The sequence below is a fragment of the Phoenix dactylifera genome, unplaced genomic scaffold (genome assembly GCF_009389715.1).
Source record: "Phoenix dactylifera cultivar Barhee BC4 unplaced genomic scaffold, palm_55x_up_171113_PBpolish2nd_filt_p 000354F, whole genome shotgun sequence".
NCBI classification, from domain to species: Eukaryota; Viridiplantae; Streptophyta; class Magnoliopsida; order Arecales; family Arecaceae; genus Phoenix; species Phoenix dactylifera.
The window spans coordinates 192,948-216,011 of record NW_024067812.1 but is presented as its reverse complement, the minus strand read 5'-3'; the positions used below and the strand labels follow the sequence as shown (position 1 = coordinate 216,011).

General features: G+C 39.8%; 1 protein-coding gene across 1 annotated transcript; it reads left to right on the top strand.

Annotated features, from left to right (window-relative positions):
* The first annotated feature begins 666 nt into the window (after positions 1–666).
* On the top strand, positions 667–18,908 carry LOC103696182 (indole-3-acetaldehyde oxidase-like). Its single transcript, XM_008777719.4, is given in 12 exon segments — positions 667–1,132; positions 2,318–4,099; positions 8,751–8,940; positions 8,942–8,996; positions 9,184–9,393; positions 10,319–10,537; positions 11,128–11,611; positions 11,614–12,092; positions 16,116–16,211; positions 16,371–16,469; positions 17,133–17,322; positions 18,527–18,908. Coding segments are annotated over 12 exon segments (4,215 nt in total). The 5' UTR covers positions 667–939; the 3' UTR covers positions 18,745–18,908.
* The last annotated feature ends 4,156 nt before the right edge of the window (positions 18,909–23,064 follow it).

Here is a 23,064-nt window from a genome sequence, read left to right as displayed (position 1 = left end):
TCTCTATTGTTATCTTATATTACTGTAGATGAAATAATAATAAAACTCTAGTTGACTTGGTGCAAAGAAAAAGGTAATAACTTATGCAAGCAATCCGCCTTTTGAATGGTGCAATGAATGTTATATTATTATCTTCGCTGTCAACGTAGGTAAAATGTCGATTCTTTTTTCTCCCAACTTTAGATTTTCCCTCAACTTTCAAAGCTATAGAGGGCACTGACTATATATTAGTACCAAATCAAACAATTCACATCAAGTTTATAATAACACTGATATATTTAAAAACGAATCTCAACTATTATTATTTTCTATTATAATGACATTATAATGACCTTTTTGACTACTTTAGCCTAAGTTAGATTTATTTGAATAAAAATTGTCCATTTTAATTGACATCTTGATTAGTTAATTATATATTGTACTGAAAATGAATTTTTATTAATAGAACAATTATTTTTTAAGCTAGTAACGTGAAGTATTGGATCAATGACGTATTGCTGCATCATGCAAGTCATTCATGATGATAATTATTTTTTTTTTTTATATGTTTATTTGTAAAAGTAAGAAAATCACAACGTAGAGCGTGTTAGACGTTGGCACGAGTACCTGCATCCGCACGCAATAACGCACAGGACAGGAGACGTCCGGGAGGTTCCAATCTGGGCCTGGATGCACCGGTCGGTTATCGGAAGCCATGCCTATCTCTGTCGTCGCCTTCCCCATCGCCACCTGCCCCCGCCGGAAAAAAGAATTTTCTCATGACTGTCGTCACTCCCCAGTAGTTGACAGTGAGAACCGCAATATAGTGACTTCTTACGTGATAACTCTTTGTTTGGTTTATTATTTAGTCTTGGCTCTCGGGCGGCCGCCCAGGTTCCATATTCCGGATTGGGCGGCGATCGACCTCGTCTTAGTCGTCAGTAAAAATTGGAGGTCAGAATGTCTCCAGAGCAGGAGGAGGAGGAAGTCACGGTCATGGCGGCGGAGAAGGGGGAGGTGGTGGAGCGTAGCCTAGTGTTCGCTGTGAACGGGGAGCGGTTCGAGCTTTCGAGGGTCGACCCTAACACCACGCTGCTCGAGTTCCTGCGGACCCAGACCCGTTTCAAAGGAGCGAAGCTCGCCTGTGGAGAAGGTGAGGATTCTTGCTTTTATTTTTTTCCTTTGAAGATATTTTGTTTTTCCTCCTTATGTTGGATGAGGTGAGTTCTGTTTAAAGATTTGATCTTTCGTTACCAGGGTAAGAAAAGCTGTGATCTTTTACTTGTTTCTCTTTATGGATTTTTGCTATTTTAGGTAAATTACTGATACGTGGTTGAAGATATTGTATTTTACAAATATATAGAAATTTGGTCAGAAGTTAATGCTATTGGTGACTTATCTGGAGTACGAATTTGTCAAATGGTTTTTTTATTTTTGTTTGGCAATTTTTAGATTTGTTTTTAAATTAGATTTCTGAATTTTGGTTAGCAGGAGCTGTTGTACAAAGGAATCCACATTTCTTAGTGGATTTTCGTTATCTGATAAAAGTTTGCTCACAAATTTGTGTTATTCAGTTGTCTCTAAGCCAACTAGCCTTGGCTCTTCTGGTTGGCACCCTTCTCCTATTGTAGCCCGGTGGTGGTACTCCCCCTGAATTTCTCAAAAATTTCATGTCATTACTTTCTCTCTTCTCTTTCTCTTCTCTTCTCTCCTACTCTCTCAATCCAAACAGAAAGCTTGGAACTTTTCCTCATTTTATATAATAGATTACTGTTTCTCTCTTTGCATATCATTGTTCTGAGCTTCAATATATGATTCTTTTCCTTAACTGAAGTTTGGTCATGCTTTAAAGGTGTTGACCACTGCACAAGCATAAAGATTTGTTGTTGTTTTGGTGATAGGCTAGCGGTATTGGTCACTATGCCTGGAGCATAAATTTGCCAGATGTGCTGCTTTGATGCCTGTTCTGAATGTTGGTTTGGTGTTTGTTGGATTTTTTTTTCTTTTAAAGATTGTTGGATTTTTTTTCTTGATGTCATGGGTAGTTAAAGTTTTCAGTTGTCTCCTTCTACTTTAGAAGTAATATAAGTTTCTGAAAGAATTCTGTTTTTGGCACAAATTTATGGATTCTTTGTTTTATTTGAAGACCAGATATATGACATTTGGAGTAAAAAAAATTAAAATTCATGGTTTTGCAAGCTATAAGATTTCTAGAATGGTGCTGTAGTTGGATTTTTCTTAATCAAATGTACATATGTTCTCATATTTAAAAGAATGATATAGGAGTTTGCTGATGATGATTGAATCAGTTTACTCGTTCTTCTACCACATGCTATAGGTGGCTGTGGAGCTTGTGTCGTTCTTCTGTCAACCTATGACCCAGTACATAATCGAGTGGAAGAATTTGCTGTAAGCTCTTGCCTCACACTTCTTTGCAGCATAAATTTCTGTTCAGTCATAACGACAGAGGGGCTTGGCAACAGCAATGATGGCTTTCATCCAATCCACCAGAGGTTCTCTGGGTTTCATGCCTCTCAATGTGGCTTTTGCACACCTGGCATGTGCATGTCTCTCTTCTCTGCCCTTGTCAAGGCAGATAAATCCAATAGGCCTGAGCCTCCAGATGGGTTCTCAAAGCTCACAGCATCTGAAGCAGAGAAGGCTATTGCAGGCAATCTGTGCCGATGTACTGGTTATCGACCCATCTTAGATGCTTGCAAGAGCTTTGCAGCTGATGTTGATTTGGAAGATTTGGGCCTCAATTCTTTTTGGAAGAAAGGGGACAAAGATGCACTTGTTGGCCGATTGCCATATCACAGCCGCAATGGGGTCTGCACTTTTCCAGAATACTTAAAATCTGAAGTTAAATCCTTGCTGGATGCCTTGAAAAATTCTGATTATACAAGCTTGGCAGAGGGTTGTTGGTATTGCCCTTATAGTGTTGATGGGCTTTATAAACTACTGAATTCTGAGACATTCAGTGGATGCCGTGTTAAGATGGTTGTTGGCAATACTGGTTCTGGTGTTTACAAGGAACTAGAATTGTATGACAAATATATTGATCTGAGAGGGATCCCAGAGCTCTCGGTCATCAGAAGGAACAACAAAGGCATCGAAATTGGAGCAGCCATAACAATTTCTAGGGCTATTGAAGTGTTGAAAGAAGACTGTGAACGTATGTTATTTTCATCCCAAAGGTTGGTTTTTGCTAAAATTGCTGATCATATGAATAAGGTGGCTTCACAATTTGTTCGAAATACAGCAAGCTTGGGTGGAAATCTGATCATGACACAGAGGAGTCAATTGCCCTCGGACATTGCCACAATACTTCTTGCTGCTGGTTCAACTGTTTGTATACAGGTGGCTTCAGAAAGACTGGTTCTTACACTGGAGGAGTTCTTTGAGAAGCCTCCGTGTGACTACAGAACTCTACTGTTGAGCATATATATTCCTTGTTGGAATTATACTAGCAATGCATCTTCTGAGATTAAGGAATCTGTTGATTCTAAAGCTACCAAAGAATCCTATTTGCTATTTGAAACATTTAGAGCAGCTCCTCGCCCTCTTGGAAATGCTGTTGCTTATCTCAATTCTGCTTTTTTAGCTCAGATTTCCTCAGATAAAATATCAGGCAATCTTGTTATAGATAACCTTCGGTTGGCTTTTGGTGCTTATGGGAGTGAATATGCTATCAGAGCAAGGAAAGTTGAGAATTTTTTAGTGGGTAAACCTGTTACCGCATCTATTCTACTTGAAGCAATTAGATTGCTTAGAGAAGCTATTATACCAAAAGAAGGCACTCCACATCCCTCCTACAGATCAAGTCTGGCTGTTTCTTTTCTATTTGATTTTCTTCATCCACTATCCAAGGACTTGGCACAACCTAAAAAGAATATACATGTAGATGTATTTAATGCTACTGCTAGTGCTGAATATTCAATAGAGAGTCTTAATGGAGCTGTTTATGTTTCACCTGATAAGGCACCAACTTATGCAAATAATGGTCGATTTGACAATTGTGATACACTTTTATTGTCCAAGCAGGTGATGCAATTTAGCAAGGAAAATAATCCATTGGGTGAACCAACTAAGAAAGTTGGAGCTGAAATTCAAGCATCTGGTATATTGTTTTATTTATTCTTTAATGAACTTATCATCATCATCAACATCTTTCTTTTTTTGACACTTGGAAGACTTTTCTTATGTTTTTGTATTCTTTACATAGAAAGAACATTTTCCTTTTTCTCTTGTTGCCTTCAATACTGCATGTAATATAGTACAGCTTTTGCATAAGCTGGGATCACTTCCATGATATTGGTGTTCGAGTATTAACAAAAGCATTTCAATGAATTGGGCCCTTCATGCCATTTGTAAAGTATCAATTAAATCTGCATTTGTGGAGAATCACTCACTCAAACTTGCATATGAATGGTAATTAGTCCAGCCACCATGATTTTTCTTTTTCAGTCAATTAAATATCGCTATAGTCTTCCTGTCATTTTGAGTTTTATGCCAGGCATTTTGGTTAGCTGTTGGTTATTTGGAGTTCATTGGTTCCATAAGGAGCAGACTTTTGCTTTACAAAATTTATAGACAAAAATGTAGACTACATATCTGTTCGGAGTTTCAAAGCTTGGCATCTAGGAGACTGGCTAATAGGTCAATACTAGTGGCTCTTTGGTGCTAGGTAATAATGAGGGTGCTTTGTGGAGATCGACTATCAAGGTTAGGTTTTGATGAAAAGAATAGCTGATACTGATTGGGGTGAGGTTGTAAATCCCAATATCTAAGATAGTTTAGAGAGAGGTTTTAAAAGGTAGCCTGGTGTTCGGTGTGAGTTTGTTTCATATCAGGCAAGGTAGAAGGATTAGATTTTCATATGCTACTAGGTTGGGCATGTTTTTATATATTCTTTGGAGATTCTTGGGTGCCATGAAGGGGCATGGTGGAAGGGAGAGATTGTTGGGACTCACTACAAAAAAGAATCCAGTGATGTGGAATTTGAGCATATATGCCTTCTACATAGAAATCATGATTCATCAGAGGCTAAAGATATACATCACAATGAATGATCTAACAATATGGCTGTGGAGTAGTATGAAATCTTATGGGTCATGTAGATCTAATTTTGGATGCAAATATTATCGAGCTTAAGAAAGCATGGTATGCAACTCATTTTTGTAAGCAAAATTTAAACGTCTTTTTTTATGTTTCAGGGATTGTTTGGTTATTCCTATAGAAATATCCCACAAGAATTTGGCTTGTTGGCCCATCCAGCCTGGCATCTTCTAAAGACCTACCGAAGTTCTAACCTAAATCCCAACTTGTGGGCCTGCTACTCTACGGGAAGGAAAAAAAGACCCCCATCCATTGAGGTCTTTTTTTCCTTTCCACAGGATTTGGGCTGGAAAGGTGTTGGGTCGATATTTGCCATGCTCAAATGGACTTCTTAGTCCATGAATCCAACTGAACATTCAACCTAGATCGTGCTGGATCACCTGAACAGGCCCTAAGAGTTTTCATGGAGTGAGAGATAAACATTGGTTACAAGCATGGTCTGCCGTATCGCCTGGTACGAGGCATTTCGTACTGTACCGGCAGAAAACTTGTACGAAATACACCTTCAAGTCAATACAAGCTCTGTACCGTCCGTACCGAGACGTATTGCTCTGTATCGAGGTGTACCGACTTGTACTAAGGCGTACCAAGGTGTGTACTGGTCCGTACCGAGATGGAAATTAAGAAAAATGGTTGGAGAGCTATTTCGGCACAGAGGTGTATCATTACTGTACCGAACCGATAAGGTACCGATACAGTACCTGGTATCAAGATTGCAGACTTTGCTTACAAGTGTTCTTGAAAGTTATCTTCTATTAAGAATGGTACACAAATAAGTATACTATCATAGGTCTCTAAAGGTAAAGACAAACCAAGAGTATGCTGTGATATGTATCAGGATGAACAAAGGTGTGTATAGTCGTTTGTGCTAGCTTTTCTAAAGTGTACATCAGCATACCATGTACTATAGGGCATACCAGCCTAAACGGTAGTGTGTATTAGCATCCATGCAAATAAAAGAAAAACAACATATGATCTGATGTAGGGAATGCTGAACCTACCCGAACCAGGCAGTTTAGCATGAAGCGAACTGAATCGATGCTAGCTCGAGACGGTTCAGTTGTTCGGATAGGTTTCTATATAAAAGCCTCTCCACCCCTTCGATTGAAGCTTCGAGACTCATCGAGAGTGACCTCTTTGGCTCACACACTCTCTCTCCCCTCTTCAAAACCCTGGTAAATCGTCTCTTCTCTAGGGTTTCGCTGGTTTCACACACATTCTCTCTCAAAAGGATTTTGATGATGGTGGTGAATGGCCTCTCTCTCTCCCCCTCTCCTTCTTCCTCTCCCTTCTCTCCCTTTCCCTCCCTTTCTCAACACTTCAAACTCTGTTCCTCCCGATCGAGGCCTAATCCCTCAATCCTTCTAGTCTGGAGTCCCTAGACTACAACTTTCTCCAGTGGGGAAGGTGATGGTGTTGTTAGAGAAGGAGCGGAAGAGGGAGTGGTTTGTGGATTTGGAGAGGGGAGAGATGGTGAGGTGGAGGACGAGTAGGATGGTGAAGGCGGTGAGTAGAAATCGCGCGAATGGCAGATTTGGTGATAGTGGTAGAGGCGTTGGAGTGAGTGAGAAGTGGGATTCTACAAGGCGAGTAGTTCCTCTCTATCTCTCTCTCTATCCTCCTCTCTCCCTCACTCTCCTTCTTCCTCTTCGACCTCTTTCTCTCGCCCTCCTCGTGGTTCCGGTTTCTGTAGTTCGGTATGGAATGGACTGGTGCTATACCGTACTAGTCACCAACCTGCATACCTGTTAGCACCAGTTCTTCAAACCTTGATCCGAGGTATGCTAGGCACTATCTTTGGAGAAGTTCTTTCTGCCCTCATAGGAACATGCTTCAGGCTCAGCTTCTCTACAAGACATGACGAACCTGATTTGCACCAGTGGTGCTAGTGCACTAGTAGATCCTCAAGAAACTAACACTAATGCACCTTTAGGTTGACCAGGAAAAAGAAAAAAAAAGAAAATGATGGGAACATTGTGTTGGGTGTCACTCTATGGCTCTCTACCTCATTGTATTTCAGAATTTAAGGTCTCAAGAGGCCTAACCTCTCAAATATAGAAATCTAGGAGATTAAAATCGGCCTCAACGGGTCAAAACCGCTGCTCAACATCTCTTATATAGAGAAATTCAAGAGATTAGAAATGGTTTGATTGGGTCAAAGACATTAAGGCCCATTATCCTGATCTTATAAGGGCAACTCAAACATCAAAGATCCATCAACACCAGCCCAACATCTATAAATGGTTATAAATGGCTAGTCAAAAGAATTAACTAGCTTTAATTGGCTAATTAAGCTCCAATAACAATTAGTCAAAATCATAAAACAATTATGAATAATCACTAAAGACCATGGTCTGCCGTACCGGTCCGGCCTGGGACTGGTACCGGATCAGCGTGAAATCCGGTACCGGTAATTTATTGTTGAAGAACTGGTATCGGACCGGTACGGGACCGGTACGCCACCGGTTCGGACCGGTACGCCATCGGTTCGGCCGGTATGCCACCGGTACGGATCGATACGGGCCGGTTTCGTACCGGTCCGGGACGCCACCGGTACGCCGACCGGTACCGGTACGGTGGACCTTGCTAAAGACGATTGAGAGCTATTAAAAGGATAAAAAACCAAATCAATACTATCAAGAAGTAAAAGATAGGGTCTCAGGCAAGGTACGCTGAACCGGTACCGGTAGGTGTACCGGTCGCCTATCGGACCGGTTCGAGACCAGTTCGTACCGGAACCGGTCCGGTATGAACCGGTTTTCTTTTTTCTTTTTTCGGTTCTCGTCCGCGTGCGGATGCGCGGGGACGCGGGTAAAAAAAGAAGGCTAAATGCCACTCTGTGGCATTTATGACCTGTGCGGGGCAGCGTGCCCACGCGCTGCCCCGCGTGGATGAACTGGCGCGTTCACACTCATGTCTGTGGCCACGGCCTGGCACACTGGACTCTGTTCAGCTCAAAACACTTTGAAAATCTCTAAATCTTTCCAAAATGCAAATAATATATAACATCTTGCATCAGCATCACCATCTTAACTTAAAAAGGGCCCTTTTGTGTCCTTTATATAAGTTCTTACCTAATGAGGATGCTTAGGAAGTTGCTTACATAGAAAACAATTTAGATGGAATACACATGCGCTATGGTGAGAATCCTAGAAAAGGTAAGAGCTTCAATTTTAGAGTTTGGGGAGTTATGACCAATTGCATCCTATTTTCTTAATAGTGGGTTCTGGGAAATGAAGCCATATGACTGTTTGTTTTGCTTGTCGCTGAGGTCCCATCCAGGGAACTTCATTTTTCTTTGTTGCTTTTCTCGTTTGAATTGTATGTATATGTATATGTATGTGTGTGTGTCTGTGCATAATATCCTATAGGATTCCTGTCCCTTTGGGACCTTGATAAGTGTCTACAAGAGACTATCCTCAACTGTCTTCTTTCCTTATATTCTAGATTTTATTTTCTGACGCTCTCTTTCAATTGTTTTTTCAAATATTTCCATTTGCCTGATATCTGTACAATTCATTTGCATATTCTTCAGTTGACTTTATCATGCTTATTGCTTTCCTGAGCTAATTTATTATATCTTATGTGCTTATCTGCATTGAGCATAAATTATGCCTCTCTCGTGATAGTAATCACACGACATAATCATGCAGGTGAAGCAGTGTATGTGGATGATATTCCTTCTCCAAAAGATTGTCTTTATGGTGCATTCATCTATAGCACAAAACCTTTGGCTCATATAAAGGGCATCAGCTTCAGGTCTTCTTTGGCATCAAATAAACTCATTACAGTTATTTCTTTCAAAGACATTCCAAAACGAGGACTGAACATTGGGTCTATGTCTACCATTATTTGCTAGTTCTCTTAGTGAATATTCTGGTCAGCCACTTGGTCTTGTGGTAAATTGTTCTTCTAATTTACTATTCTGTTTCCTTTTTCTTTTATGTGATATTGAAATATTCTACCTGGCTTGGTTGAATTGCTGTAATACCCTTTAAAAGAGAACTGCTAAGTTGGAGTTTTTGAATGTGTGCCTGGAATCATGTCTAGAATTGTTTAAGTAAAGCTTTTTGAATGGCTGGTTAGATTGCAGAGACACAGGGACTCGCCAACATGTGTGCCAAGCAAGCAGATGTTAGTTACAGCACAGAAAATTTAGAAGCACCCATTCTATCAATTGAAGAGGCTGTCAGAAAATCCAGTTTTTTTGAGGTCCCTCCTTTTATTTATCCTAAACAAGTTGGTGATTTCTCCCAGGGAATGGCTGAAGCTGATCACAAGATTCTCTCAGCTGAGGTACATATTCATGTGCCAAGTATGGTGTCTCACCATTTTCTTCCATATCTTGTATGTATACCAGTGATGAACAAAGATCATAAGTATGCGCCTTGATCATTGGTCTTTAAGTCTATGCTGCTCCTTTTACACACAGCTGATTACCATGAAAATGATGTTGATAATAGAACTCATTAGTAGCTTCCATAAAACATTTATCCAATGACAGACATGTGCATATGACAATATTTGGTTACTTGAACAGTGAATTTGACTTTACTCTTTAGTGTTGACCAGTAAATGAATTTGCTGAAAGTGTATACTTTAGATGTTTCATACCATTTATTCAGAGATACTGTGTGAGAGATGCTGGTGCACAAATAGCCAAAGTAAAACAATTGGAGGATGTGCAAATCAGTAGCTAGGCTTTTTAGTTTATTTAATGATAAATGCCCTTCCACTTCAACTTTCTGGATCTTCTTTTCACTATATAGACTCTGTGAATTGATGCTAAGACACGCTCTATCTCATATATATTAAGAATAATTAGATAATACAGTCTTGCTAATGATTCTATGTTTTCCGGAGCTACCAGTAGCTTGCATCAATTAAGAATTAAAGTACTGCATGCCCTGCATGAGACAGCCACATGCTCAATCATGGGGCCGATTCATGGCAAACAGAAACAGTCCTTGCTAGAATAGCATGCACTGGCATGGGTTGGTTCAGGGGGTAGCAAAAACAGACATGAACAATACAGGATTATGTACCTCTTCTACCGTGCAAGTACCTTACTGGAATAGTACATAGTACATACTATACTGGAATGATATGGTCCCTCAATCCATACCATTATGAAGTTATTACTGCTTTGTTCTTTAGTGGTTAAAACAACTTTTTGTTTTAGTTCCATTTGACAATTAACTAATGCAGTTATTGTCCTCAGATTAAATTTGGTTCTCAGTATTACTTTTACATGGAGACTCAAACAGCTCTAGCTGTACCAGATGAAGATAATTGCATAATGGTCTACAGTTCAACTCAGTGCCCTGAGACTGCACAGGAAGTAATTGGAAAGTGCCTAGGAATTCCCTTTCACAATGTCCGTGTTATTACAAGAAGAGTCGGAGGAGGTTTTGGTGGGAAGGCTACAAGAGCATTATCTGTGAGAACTCAAACTTACTATCATCAATATCTTTTGCCATTTTTGCAACAAATATGATCTGATTTTTTTGGCAAGAACACATAATATGTAGAAACTTTTACTGTTTGATGCATGCAGTTATGATACATGGTTGTCCAGATGTTGTCTCTTGCGTCAAATTCCTTGTGAGACAGCAACTCATTGGTACTTTTAGAATAATGCCCCCAAAATAATTATATCTTTATTTTACACCAACATAGTTCTGTTGATTTTGTGCAAGTTGCTGCTCACCTCATTCATTTCTATGTGTTACTTAAATATTAATTGTGTACATATATTTTGATGCATTATGTGCAAGCTGCTAAATAACCTTCAAACATTCTTTAGATGCCTATTTTACTTTAGGACCGCTTATTACTTTACAGTAAATCATAGATTGTTCATGTGTTTTGAGTCTCAGAAATGGTTCATGAGTATTGAATATTACTTCCAATTATGTTTCTTGAAGTTGAAACTTATTTTAGCACTCATTTTATATTTATGGGAATTATGCATAAAATGGATGAAGTCAGAAAAAGGCAACTAAGTAATTGACATCTTGTGATGTTAAGGTGGCAACTGCATGTGCACTTGCGGCGTATAAGTTGCAACGTCCTGTTCGAATGTACCTTGATCGCAAAACTGATATGATAATGGCAGGAGGGAGACATCCAATGAAAATAAATTACTCTGTTGGTTTCAAATGTGATGGAAAGGTTACAGCTTTGCATATAGATCTCTTAATTAATGCAGGCATATCTGAAGATTGGAGCCCAATAATGCCGCAAAACATAATAGAAGCATTGAAGAAATACAATTGGGGTGCTCTTTCATTTGACGTGAAGGTCTGCAGGACAAATGTTTCAACAAAATCAACCATGCGGGGCCCTGGAGATGTACAAGGATCTTTTATTGCTGAAGCTGTTATTGAACATGTTGCATCAGCCCTTTCTGTTGATGCCAATTCTATTAGACGAAAGAATCTTCACACCTTCGAGAGCCTCAAGTTGTTCTATGGAGGTTGCGAGGGAGAAGCTTCCGAACATACTTTACCATCTATTTTGATAAATTGGCTTTATCTGCGAGCTATCACCACCATGTTGAAATGATTCAAGAGTTTAATAGTCGCAACAAATGGAGAAAACGGGGAATTTCCTGTGTACCTATCATATATAAAGTGATGCTAAGGCCAACTCCAGGGAAAGTATCTGTTCTCAATGATGGTTCAATCATTGTTGAAGTTGGAGGGATTGAGTTAGGCCAAGGGCTCTGGACAAAGGTGAAGCAGATGGCAGCATTTGCTCTTGGACAACTATGTGCTGATGGAGGTCAGTACCTTCTGGAGAGGGTGCGTGTTATTCAGGCAGATACTTTGAGTTTGATACAAGGTGGATGGACTGGCGGGAGCACCACATCTGAGTCAAGCTGTGAAGCTGTTCGTCATTCCTGCAATGTCCTGGTTGAAAGACTAAAACCTCTAAAGAAGAGATTGGAAGAACAAATGGGTTTTGTTTCATGGGAACCTTTAATTTTTCAGGTGATGATATATCTTTTTTACAATTTTAATTGATGCCATAACTGATTTATTGATCTTAAGGACTTCAAGTTTCACAAAATTGTTATATGTTAGTAATTTTGTCCCCGTAAGCCTTTATGTCCATCTTTGAGAGCCTGTAGAGACAAGCCTTTAGCCATTTGTTGAAGGACATCTACATGAATCCATTGTAGGGTGATCCAGCTTCTTGACTTTTTTTTTCCTATCCAAGTCATGCCCTTTGCATACCAAACTAATTCAAATCCATTACATCCAAGGGTTGAAGTCCTGGTGGAATGAGAGGCACCCCGGCCGTCCTGTCCCATTCTTGTGAGATAACGGGACCCGAAAAGGGTGCGGGACAATGAAACCCACATCTGCGAGCTGTCTTGCCTTCATCCCAAATGGACCATGCAACGATAGGGCCGCCCTGGATGGGAAATGCCTTCATCTAAGGATGAGTCAGTGATTGAGGGCTTGAGGACTCCCAATGCTTGGACATGATTTACCAACCTGTCAGGTCCTTCCAGCCTTAGCCCTGCGTCGTGAAAGAAAGGAATGACTATAGCTGTATGCCTCTTCCATCCTGGCCGGAGCACCTCATTCAAACCCCACAATTAACATTATTTTTTTCATCAAAAAAATATTATTTAAAATTAAAAAACATATAAAATTGAACCCCACATTCAATATTTATTTTTCATCAAAATAATATTATATAAAAATAAAAAACACCCAACATTCAACATTGAATTTTATCTCACAATATTATTATATAAAAAATTAAGAAAATATAGATTCAAACCCCACATCCAACATTAAATTTTTGCTCAAAATAATATTATATAAAAAGTAAAAACATACAAAAAAGGGAATATATATTATATTATATTATATTACATTATATTATATTTAGATATGTAATATTATATTTAAATAAATAATGTTATATAAGAAACAAAAAATTTAGTAAAAGCATCCTAATTAAGTACATAGTCAATCCTTTATTTCTAATGGGTATGAAACTTTAGATAATATTGCTCATTCTGCTCCTCTCGAATAGCAATGTTTTCAAACGTAGGAGAACAGGTGTCCATGTTAATTGCCAGGAGCAGCAATTTAATAAGATTAAACAATAATAAAATAATTATATATATACACTTAATAGATTTTGCTTATGTTCATTTTTATGGCAGTTTTGTTGACTTCACTGCTACTCATGTGACATCTAAGTATCAAGTTATAAGTTTCAAAGCTAGAGAAACTGAAGGCGAATTGGTTATGAGACTAAGCTCTATGCAATAAAACTGGCACTTTTTTGTGAAATCATATCATTTTTGTCTTGTCAAAGGCTTGTGATTGTTGCTTGGAAATCAAAGATATCCAATAACCTAGAAGGCGACAATAAATTAGTGTCAATTTTAAGTAGATATATGAATAAGACCCGATCATCACAAAATATTCAAGCCAGCGTATGCCGAACTGGCCCGTACCGGCCGGTACAGGCCGGTACAAACCGGTCCGGCCAATACAGCGGAGCCGTGGAAACCGGTACAGGCCGGTTCCTTGCCGGAGACGAAGAAGACGAGGAGAAAAAGAGGGAGCGCGGGGAAGAGAGGGAGGGAGCCCACCTTCAGCCGCCATCGGAGAGCCGCGGAGGGGCGTCGGAGGCCGGTGGGGGGCGGCGGAGGCCGGCGGGGGACGGGGAGCCCGCGGGGGCGCTGCGGAGGCCGCGGCCGCGGCCGCGTCACTGTTTCGAAAGAAATAGGGGACGCGGCCGCGTTTTTTAATTTAGGGATTTTAAGTGAAGTCGGCAAATCAGTTGCCAACTTCACTTAAAAATTCCCAAATTAAAACCCGCCCCCCGCCGGCCTCCGCCGCCCCCCACCGGCCTCCGACGCCCCTCCGCGGCTCTCCGATGGCGGCCGAAGGTGGGCTCTCTCCCTCTCTTCCCCGCGCTCTCTTTGGTTCTCTTCTTCTTCCCCGGTTCCGGCGGGGAAGAGCTTTCCGGTTCGTACCGCCCGGAGCACGGTACGAACCGGCCCGTACCGGTCCGGTAGGCAACCGGTACGCCTACCGGACCTGGTACGGTGGACCTTGATTCAAGCAAAAGGTTTCCGTGAATGATGGACCAATAGACATAGATATGCTTAACCTATGCAAATATTTACCCTCATGAAATCTGACAATAGCAGGTCTTAATACAACTTAAGCAACATTGATCAATTGTGGCATGGTTATATTAGCTAGAATTGTTTGATCAATAAAGAAATATTAATAGGCAAGATTTAGATAATTATATTCTCATTTACATAGCTTCTCACCTTAGAGTTATGCTAAATGGACCCAGGTTATCTTAATATATTACTTTTGAAGTTCAAATATATTTTTAAAAAATAAAATGGTGAAACTTCATAGGTAAATTAAGAAAAATTGAAAAAAATATAAAAAAGGGCATCCCAAGCAAGTCGGATGCTCAATGGAGATGGCCACCGGGATAGGGCGGGACATGTGGTGCCCCATTCCATAGAGAAACCGGAATGCCCCCACCCCACAAAATTTTAAAAACCTTGATTACATCAGCCCATCTATAAGGTCTTTCTTTGACTTTTTACTTCATTAATCCACCTGCTTCAGAACTTTGCTTTGCATCTACTAAATTTTCTGTTATGTCATATCCTCTTTGGTTCATGATACATTGTGTAATGACCCAGAACCTAATGCAAAAAGCCTAGGTAAAAAATCATTAATTGGGATGATAGGCCCCGCTTAAATGCCCAAGACCTCCCCACTGCACAACTGATGTAGGACTATACAAGTGGCGCCATGGGTCCTCACACACTCCCTCTTTTAAGCCCTAGCATTCTCAATAGGAAAGGATCCAATCAGAAATAGAAATATGATGATCAGATTGTAGTCCACACAATGCAAGGCTAGTGGTATCAGTTGAGTGAATCGGTCAAGCTAAGACCGGAAAACGTGGGTTCCTCAACCAGAAAGAGATTCAGCCCCAAGAGGGCTCATGCTACGATATTCCCTAGTCACATATGGGCCATAGGCTAGGTCAGCTTTGATATCTTTACTAATAATCTAGGACCTCACCTAAAAGACTAGCCAGAAGTTGTAATTGGGTTCCTTGGCCTTGTTTAAGTTTCCAAAAGTTTTCTAACACACTACTGATGTTAGACTAAACACACGCCTATGTGGTTCATTACACATTCTGTGTATTTTGACAGTGAAAATAATAAAATAAAATAAGGAAGTCAATGTCTACAATTACATCAAAATTTATCACTTACCATTAGAGGTAGCCCATCTAAATTAAAATGAACCCACTGTTCACATAATTCTCGTTCATTTCCTCGAGCTGTTCACAGAACTCTTTTGTTTTTGCTTGTTGTTTTTTCCCTAATATCTGCTAATAACCATCTATACTTGGATCAGCTTCTCATCCCCCAAATCATTTTTCATCTCCCTTTCCAACACATCCAAGTTTCAATCCCAGAAAAACTATGTTCCTTGAATTTGTGCACTGCTTGAATAGATTCTTGATCCCAGCTGATCTGGTAATGCCTTGACCATGGTTCAAGATAAATCACAACTCACTAAGAATCGCCTAGTAACACAGGCTAATTCTGGATTGGATAAACATATATATATGTTGTTTTCTGTTGAATGAGAACTATTATGCATACAAAATGTTGTAGAACCTGCAGTAAATATCATGATACAAGACACTATAATAAGAGAAGTGCTAAATGAGACTGATTTATTAATTGTTCTCAAGTAACATTGGGTATTTTTAGTTTCTCAGGACTGTTAAAACTGGATTATAGAATCAAGCAATCTCTGAGATTGTACTACTTGAGGTCTCTGAAGTCCATATTTTTATTTTTACCTATTATCTACAGTCCATGAACTCTGACACCTCACTGACATAATATTCCTTTATATAAAAGAAAAATGGTTGGGTGAACTATATTTTTTTCCTGATTCAACATAGCTCCATGCCATTTTCATCTTCAGGCAAATCTGGAAGCTGTCAATTTGTCAGCAAGTACGTATTTCGCCCCAGACTATACTTCTAGAAGCTACCTAAATTTTGGAGCTGCTGTAAGCGAGGTAAACCCATGCATATTTTTTGGCAACAAGACCCATTCATTTTGTAACCACAGATTACTGCTGTTTACATCAAGACTTTGAGAATTATGCATCCAGCTTACTTCAATACCAAATCATGAATATTAAATACTAATCTCATGTGGATGGTGGGCATTCCAGGTGGAGATAGATCTCCTTACGGGCGCTACAACAATCTTGCAGAGTGATCTTACCTATGATTGTGGCCGGAGCTTAAATCCTGCGGTTGATTTGGGACAGGTTTGTTAGACCTTTAATCGTGGCAACGAATATGTATGACAGGATTTTTTTACAGATTTGTAGTTTTCAAACTGCCAACTAAATACCAATTAGAGATGCGAATGATAGTCAGCTTTGATTCATGTTTTAGGCTACTTATGCTTGATATATTCTCACGAATCTTTCAAAAAACTTACACCGCATTTAAATATATCATCAGAAGTTTGGGTAAACTGATACCTTAAGCTCAGGAGAAGTAAATTTACATCTTAATTATAACTAAATAAAATTTTACGAATATGGGTGGAATGACGCCATCAATGTTAATGAGCTGATTAGTGGATATGGGTAATACCGGTGGTCAGATATTCAGGGATCAGATATTCTCGCAGTCATGTTGACCTCCTCGTCAGTCCATATCCATGAAAGTGCGGTTCAAAAATGTGTTAATTGACGAATATGTTCACTAGTAGAGGTAGTCTTTAGGAGCATGTGTGATTGGTCTGCTTGTTAAGCTACTTAATGAGAATGTGTCATCCTTTTCCTCTCCATCTGAGATTGTACTGATAAGAGAATAGGTAGATTTATCTTGCTGTCTGTCATTTTGCTTAAGAATCTAAACCTAACATTTTGTAGCCGTGATTTCCTTTAAATAAAAAGGTAATTCACACCTCTCCTCTTCAGATTGAAGGTGCCTTTGTTCAAGGAGTTGGTTTCTATATGTACGAAGAATACTTGACAAATGCAGATGGATTGGTGGTTTCAGATGGTACATGGACATACAAGGTCCCAACTGTTGACACCATCCCAAAACAGTTTAATGTGGAGATACTAAACAGTGGACATCATCAAAAGCATGTTCTCTCCTCGAAAGGTATCACTTTTCTTTCCTATATTTACATCTATATCTGGCTCCAATTTGAGAATCTGTATTTTGCAATATCATTTTATTTTTCATTGTAAGAGCCTGGCATTGTTTAAAGTAATCAGTTGCTGTTTGCAACATTTACCAAGCTCCCTTTGACATTTGTCCTATGGACTGATAATTGAAAGGTTTTGATGAGACTAGTTATATTGTCTAGTTGAGGCATCTCGATAGGCTGTTATGGTTATGGTCGAGAAAAGTTAATAGGCTTGCTAAATTTTACCTCCAGTAAGGTCTGCTGTGCTAGTACTGCAGCCCATATCGATCAGCCGGCGACACTATTTGGTACACCCCCATGCCATTCCTTGTCGGGCTCGTACTGACACAGTAGAGAGGGTGAGGGAATGGGACAGAGGAAGAGAGAGAGAGGGGGAGGAAGGAGAGGAAGAGGGAGGAAGGGCCGTCGGAGGGGCCCCGAAGGGCCGGAGCAGGGGCTCTGCCCTTCGGACCCTGTTTTGTTCGAAACAGTGTAGGGATCCGAAGGGTGGAGTCCTACTCTGGCCCTTCGAAGCCCCTCTGGTGCCCTCTAGAGACCCTCCCTCCCTCCCTCTCCCTCTCCTTTTCTTCCCTCCTCTCTCTTTCCTCTCTTTCCTACTTCTCCCTCTCCCCACCTGATGTTTACCGTTTTAAATGCCGGAACCATCTTGGTCTGTTGCCGGAACGGCCGGTACGCCCCAAACCGAATGGTTCGGGATGGTTCCTCATTCCTTGACCTCCAGTATTAGTTGCTTTTCCAAATAAATGTTCCAATTTTAGTTATTGCATTTCCAATTATTCTGGAGTCTGATGGTAGTCACCTCTATTCATATCATATGCACTAGGGAGACGTTCTGGGTTAGAAACTGAAGGTGACATTATCACTCTATTTCTCAAAAAAATATAAGTTGTTTCAACATGTACTACAATAAAGGGTAAAAACTTTAAATGGAAAAAAACCGACAAATCTCAAATATTATGTATTTGTCATTTTTTTGAGATATACAATAATATAAAATCATGCACTCCTTGTTAAAAGAAATGAATAATATCTTTTGATATTGGCAGTTACAGTCTTGTGCTGCAAAAATTTCTTCTCCTTTCATTGGGTGGTTTGTTCTTGAATTTGGATGTCTACATGTATTATTTGATAGCTGACTATGATCCTCTCCTTTAGCTTCTGGGGAGCCACCTCTACTTCTAGCAGCCTCAGTTCATTGTGCAACAAGAGAAGCCATCAGAGCAGCAAGATTGGAGTTATTTTCTTGCACTGAATCTGAAGGTTCCCCATCAATATTCCAATTGGAGGTTCCTGCAACCATGCCGGTTGTTAAGGAGCTATGCGGGCTGGACAATGTAGATAGATACTTGGAAACTTTTTTGTCTGATTCATGAATTAGTGGGATCCTTGATGCCTGCTTGTCGGGGGCTCAGGGCACTCAATTTTATCATCGTCTAGCGAATGCTTTCATCCTCATGTGTTGTACTATGACCAACACACACCCTACTTCTGTATCGCTATGTATAGTTCAATTATCAATATGTAGAAATTAGAAATACATGTGGGTTTCCAATGCAGATGAACTTGATCAATCTGAAAAAACAAGGCATGCCACCAAGGTGGTAGCCTAGTGGTACTGGGCAGAAATTCTAACCTTAAGGTCTCAAGTTCAAATCGCTGCGGCGACGATTAAATTGTGGACCGGAGCTCACTACTTGGGCCACTGCTTGGACTTGAGGTATAGGACCGCTCTTGAACTGCTAGTAGCCGGGGTGGTGCCGGGTGTGACGTACTCACACTTGGGACTCGAGCCAGAGCCTAGAGGGGTAGCTGAGCCGGGCCCATGGGTGGGGAGGGTATGAGTAAAACCGGTCGGGGTGCCCAACACACGGCCATTTTTGCCCGCATCGAACATTCTCCTGGCGGGGCGGGGGCCTAGTGAGGGCTGCTACGCGGGGTTGGGCTTGTCTCTTCCTCCCCCCTACCCCTTTTTTCTTAGCAAAAAAAAAAAAAAAACAAGGCATGCAATGCAAAATTCCATGTAGTCCTCGGATGATGAAAGAATTGCGAGTACAAAGGTCTTTTTTTCTTCAATATTAGTTGGGAAAACAAGAGAGAGATTAGAATGAGGTTGAGGAGATTTCTAGTCAAATCGGGTCAGATCTTGATTGCACGATGGATGTCTCGTATCCCAAGCCATTGTATATGATCTACTAATTTTAGACTGCTTGCACATAAAAAATTATTCTGCTTTGTGCATCAAAATCATTTGATGTTATTCTAGAGGTCTTTAAATTACATAATTTTTTGTGTCTAAATAGTTTAGAGATAATGGGTCATATTTAACAGCTTGAATCATCTTTCTGTCTACTTGAGTAGATCCTAATTTACCTTGTGGAAACAAAAGTAGTCTCTTGTCATCTTTTCAACTTTATCCTATTTGTATGCTGTTGAAAAGCCATAAAAGACATACAGCAAATAAAGGCTTCCTGTTTGTACTGAGAAAAGATTGCCTTCTTATTGTGCTAGTTGGCGGAATTTTCTACAGGCTCGGTGTTTGTGTAGAGAATAATTAGTCGATGCCACTAAGATAAGTAACGTCGGCATTGTCAAAGGTTTCCTTATTAGCTGGCTCTCATGGCACTCCTATGTTTAAGACCTTGTAGATTTCTTCACTCACAATGTGGCTCACAATCATTTTATGCAACGTGTGGGTTTTGAACCCCTTGAGGAGACCCAAGAATTTTGCTATTTCGATTCTGCTGGTCCTTGAGAACAACATAGCATTGGATAATTTAGAATCAACATAGGTCTAGTCTAGGGGACAAATCAATAGTTATAATTGCTCGGTTCAACCAAATTATCATTGGTCAAAGTAGTCATATAATGTTCTTAATTAGCAGAAAAGAAGTAACTAGATATGGAAATAAAGTCCAATCAATAAAAGCCAAATGCATGGAAAGTAAACATCTCATGATGTAGAAAAACAGCATACCAAATTATCAAGGTTTTCAATTCACAAGTGCTATGCTACTGGGATATGGTATAGTCATTCAATGTATCAACTTAATAGTAGAACACGTTGAGTTTTCTATTCCACCGTATATCTGCATTCAAGCAACTCTGCAAGCAAGGCTAACTTATTGGATTGGCTAGCAACTATTTTTCCATTCTACAGTGAATACTAGTGTTGTGAGTACTCTTGTTGATACTAGCATTCCCAATGTAGGGCACTCGAGTTCATGTGTTGAATCCTATGAAATATGTCCGCTGCCTTTAGGTTGCCATTGTACCCATTAATTGTGGCCCATTGTCTCAGTTTGGAGTCTAGATCTTCTATTGCGCTTTGCATATAGATCTTAATCCCCAAATGTAGGATGCTTCCCCAAGATCTTTCATTGAGAATTCTTTAAACAACCATAATTTGACCGAAGTTAGCATGGGAACATCATTCCCAATTAGGAGGATATCATATATGTAAAATACGAGGAATACAATAGCCTTCCCATTAACCTTCTTATAAACACATGGTTTCTCTTCATTCTTGATGAAATCGTTGAAATGAGTGTTCCAACTCTGAGACGTTTGCTTTAGTCCATAGATGGACCTTTACAGTTTGTAGATCTTGTGATCACCATCACTGGAAGTGAAACCTAAAGGCTGCTTCATATAGATATCTTCCTCAAGATATCTATTTAAGAATACAGTTTTTACATCCATCTGCCATATCTCATAATCATGATATGCTGCAATAGCAAGCAATGTTCGAAAGAACTTCAACATGGCTACAGGTGAAAAGGTTTCCTGATAGTCAATGCCTTCGTGCTGACTATAACCTTTCGCTACTAGCCTTGCCTTATAGGTCTCTACCTTGCCATCCGAACTTAATTTTCTCTTGTATATCCATTTACACCCAATAGGTACTATACTTTCTGGTGAATCTACTAAGGTCCAGACTTGGTTGGAATGCATGGAGTTGATCTCTGACTTCATTTCTTCTAGCCATTTCTCGGAATCGATGTCTAACATCGCCTCGTCGAAGGTATTGGGATCCTTACAATAATCCCTATTTTTCATGAGGAACACTTCCTCTACTTTCTCTGTAAGCATACCTAAGTACCTTTCAGGAGGATGAGAGATTCTACTAGATCTACAAGGTGGAGGAGGTACTACATATACTGGCTCAATATGAATAGGTTCTATAGGCACAGTGGCTCGTTGCTCTTTAGAGACTTTCTCTTCGGGCTCAATTTTCTTCCCACTGCCTTTATCAAGGATAAACTATTTTTTAGGAAGACAGCATGTCAGCTCACAAACACTTTGTGATCCTCTAGGACGTAAAAACTGTATCCTAATGACTCTTTAGGATATCCTATAAAACGAGCACTAATTATTCTAGCCTCTAACTTGTCTTAGCCTCTAACTTGTCCGCCTGTTGTCGCTTGATGCGGGCTGGACATCCCCAAATCTTGAGATGATCAAGACTTGGCTTCTTGCCATGCTATATTTCATACGACATAGTAGGAACAGACTTAGAGAGAACTCTATTCAATATGTAAATTGCTGAAAGTAGGGCATCTCTCCAAAGGAATAGGGGTAAATCAGTAAAGCTCATCATGGACCTGACCATATCCAATAGAGTCCAATTTCTCCTCTTTGACACCCCGTTGAGCTGAGGTGTACCAGAAGGTGTCCATTGTGAAACTATACCATTCTTCTTGAGATAATCACGAAATTCTCCACTAAAGTATTCACCTTCTCGATCTGATCGAAGAATCTTAGTGAGTTTTTCTGTTTGTTTTTTACTTCATATCTAAACTCTTTGAACTTTTTAAAAGTTTCAGATTTGTGTCTCATAAGATACACATACCCATACTGAGAGCAATCATCGGTAAATGTTATGAAGTAAGAATAACTATCTCTAGCCTGCACATCGAATGGGCTACACACATCAGTGTGTACTAGGGTAAGTATTTCAGTGGACCTCTCTCCATGTCCTACAAAGGGTAATTTGGCCATTTTTTCTTAAAGGCAGGATTCACAAATTGGATATGATTTGGAAGTCAATGAGCCTAAAAGCCCATGTTTCTCCAATTTGTTTATTCTGTTTTCTCCTATATGACCAAGTTTGAGGTGCCACAAATACTTTTAATTTATCTTATCTCTAGATCTTTTGGATCCTATGGTACTCGCTGTTTGCTCAAATACATTCACAGATACATCCAAATGCAAGTGATAGAGACTGTCAATTATAAAACCACATGCAACCATTTTATTTCTTAAATAAACGGAACAGTAGTCTTTATTGAAATTGAATTCAAAATTTTTCTATGCTAGACAGGATACAGAAATCAAATTTCTGCTAGCAGCAGGTACAAAATAACAGTCCCTAAGTATCAAACTAAATCCAGATGGTAATCGCAGAGGATAGGTGCCCACAGCAACAGTAGCAACTCTTGCTTCATTACCAACCCGGAGGATTATCGCACCTTCCGTGAGCCTTCTACTTTCCGTTAGACCCTGCATAGTAGTGCACGAGTGAGCACTAGAACCAGAATCTATAACCCAACTAGAATAGAAGAAACTGTTAGATTAGTTTCAATAATAAGCATATTTGACATACCTTCAGAAGGCGTGTCACCCTTCTTGCTCTTTATACACCCCATGTAGATAGGACAGTTCCTCTTCTAATGGCCGTCTTCATTGCAATGGAA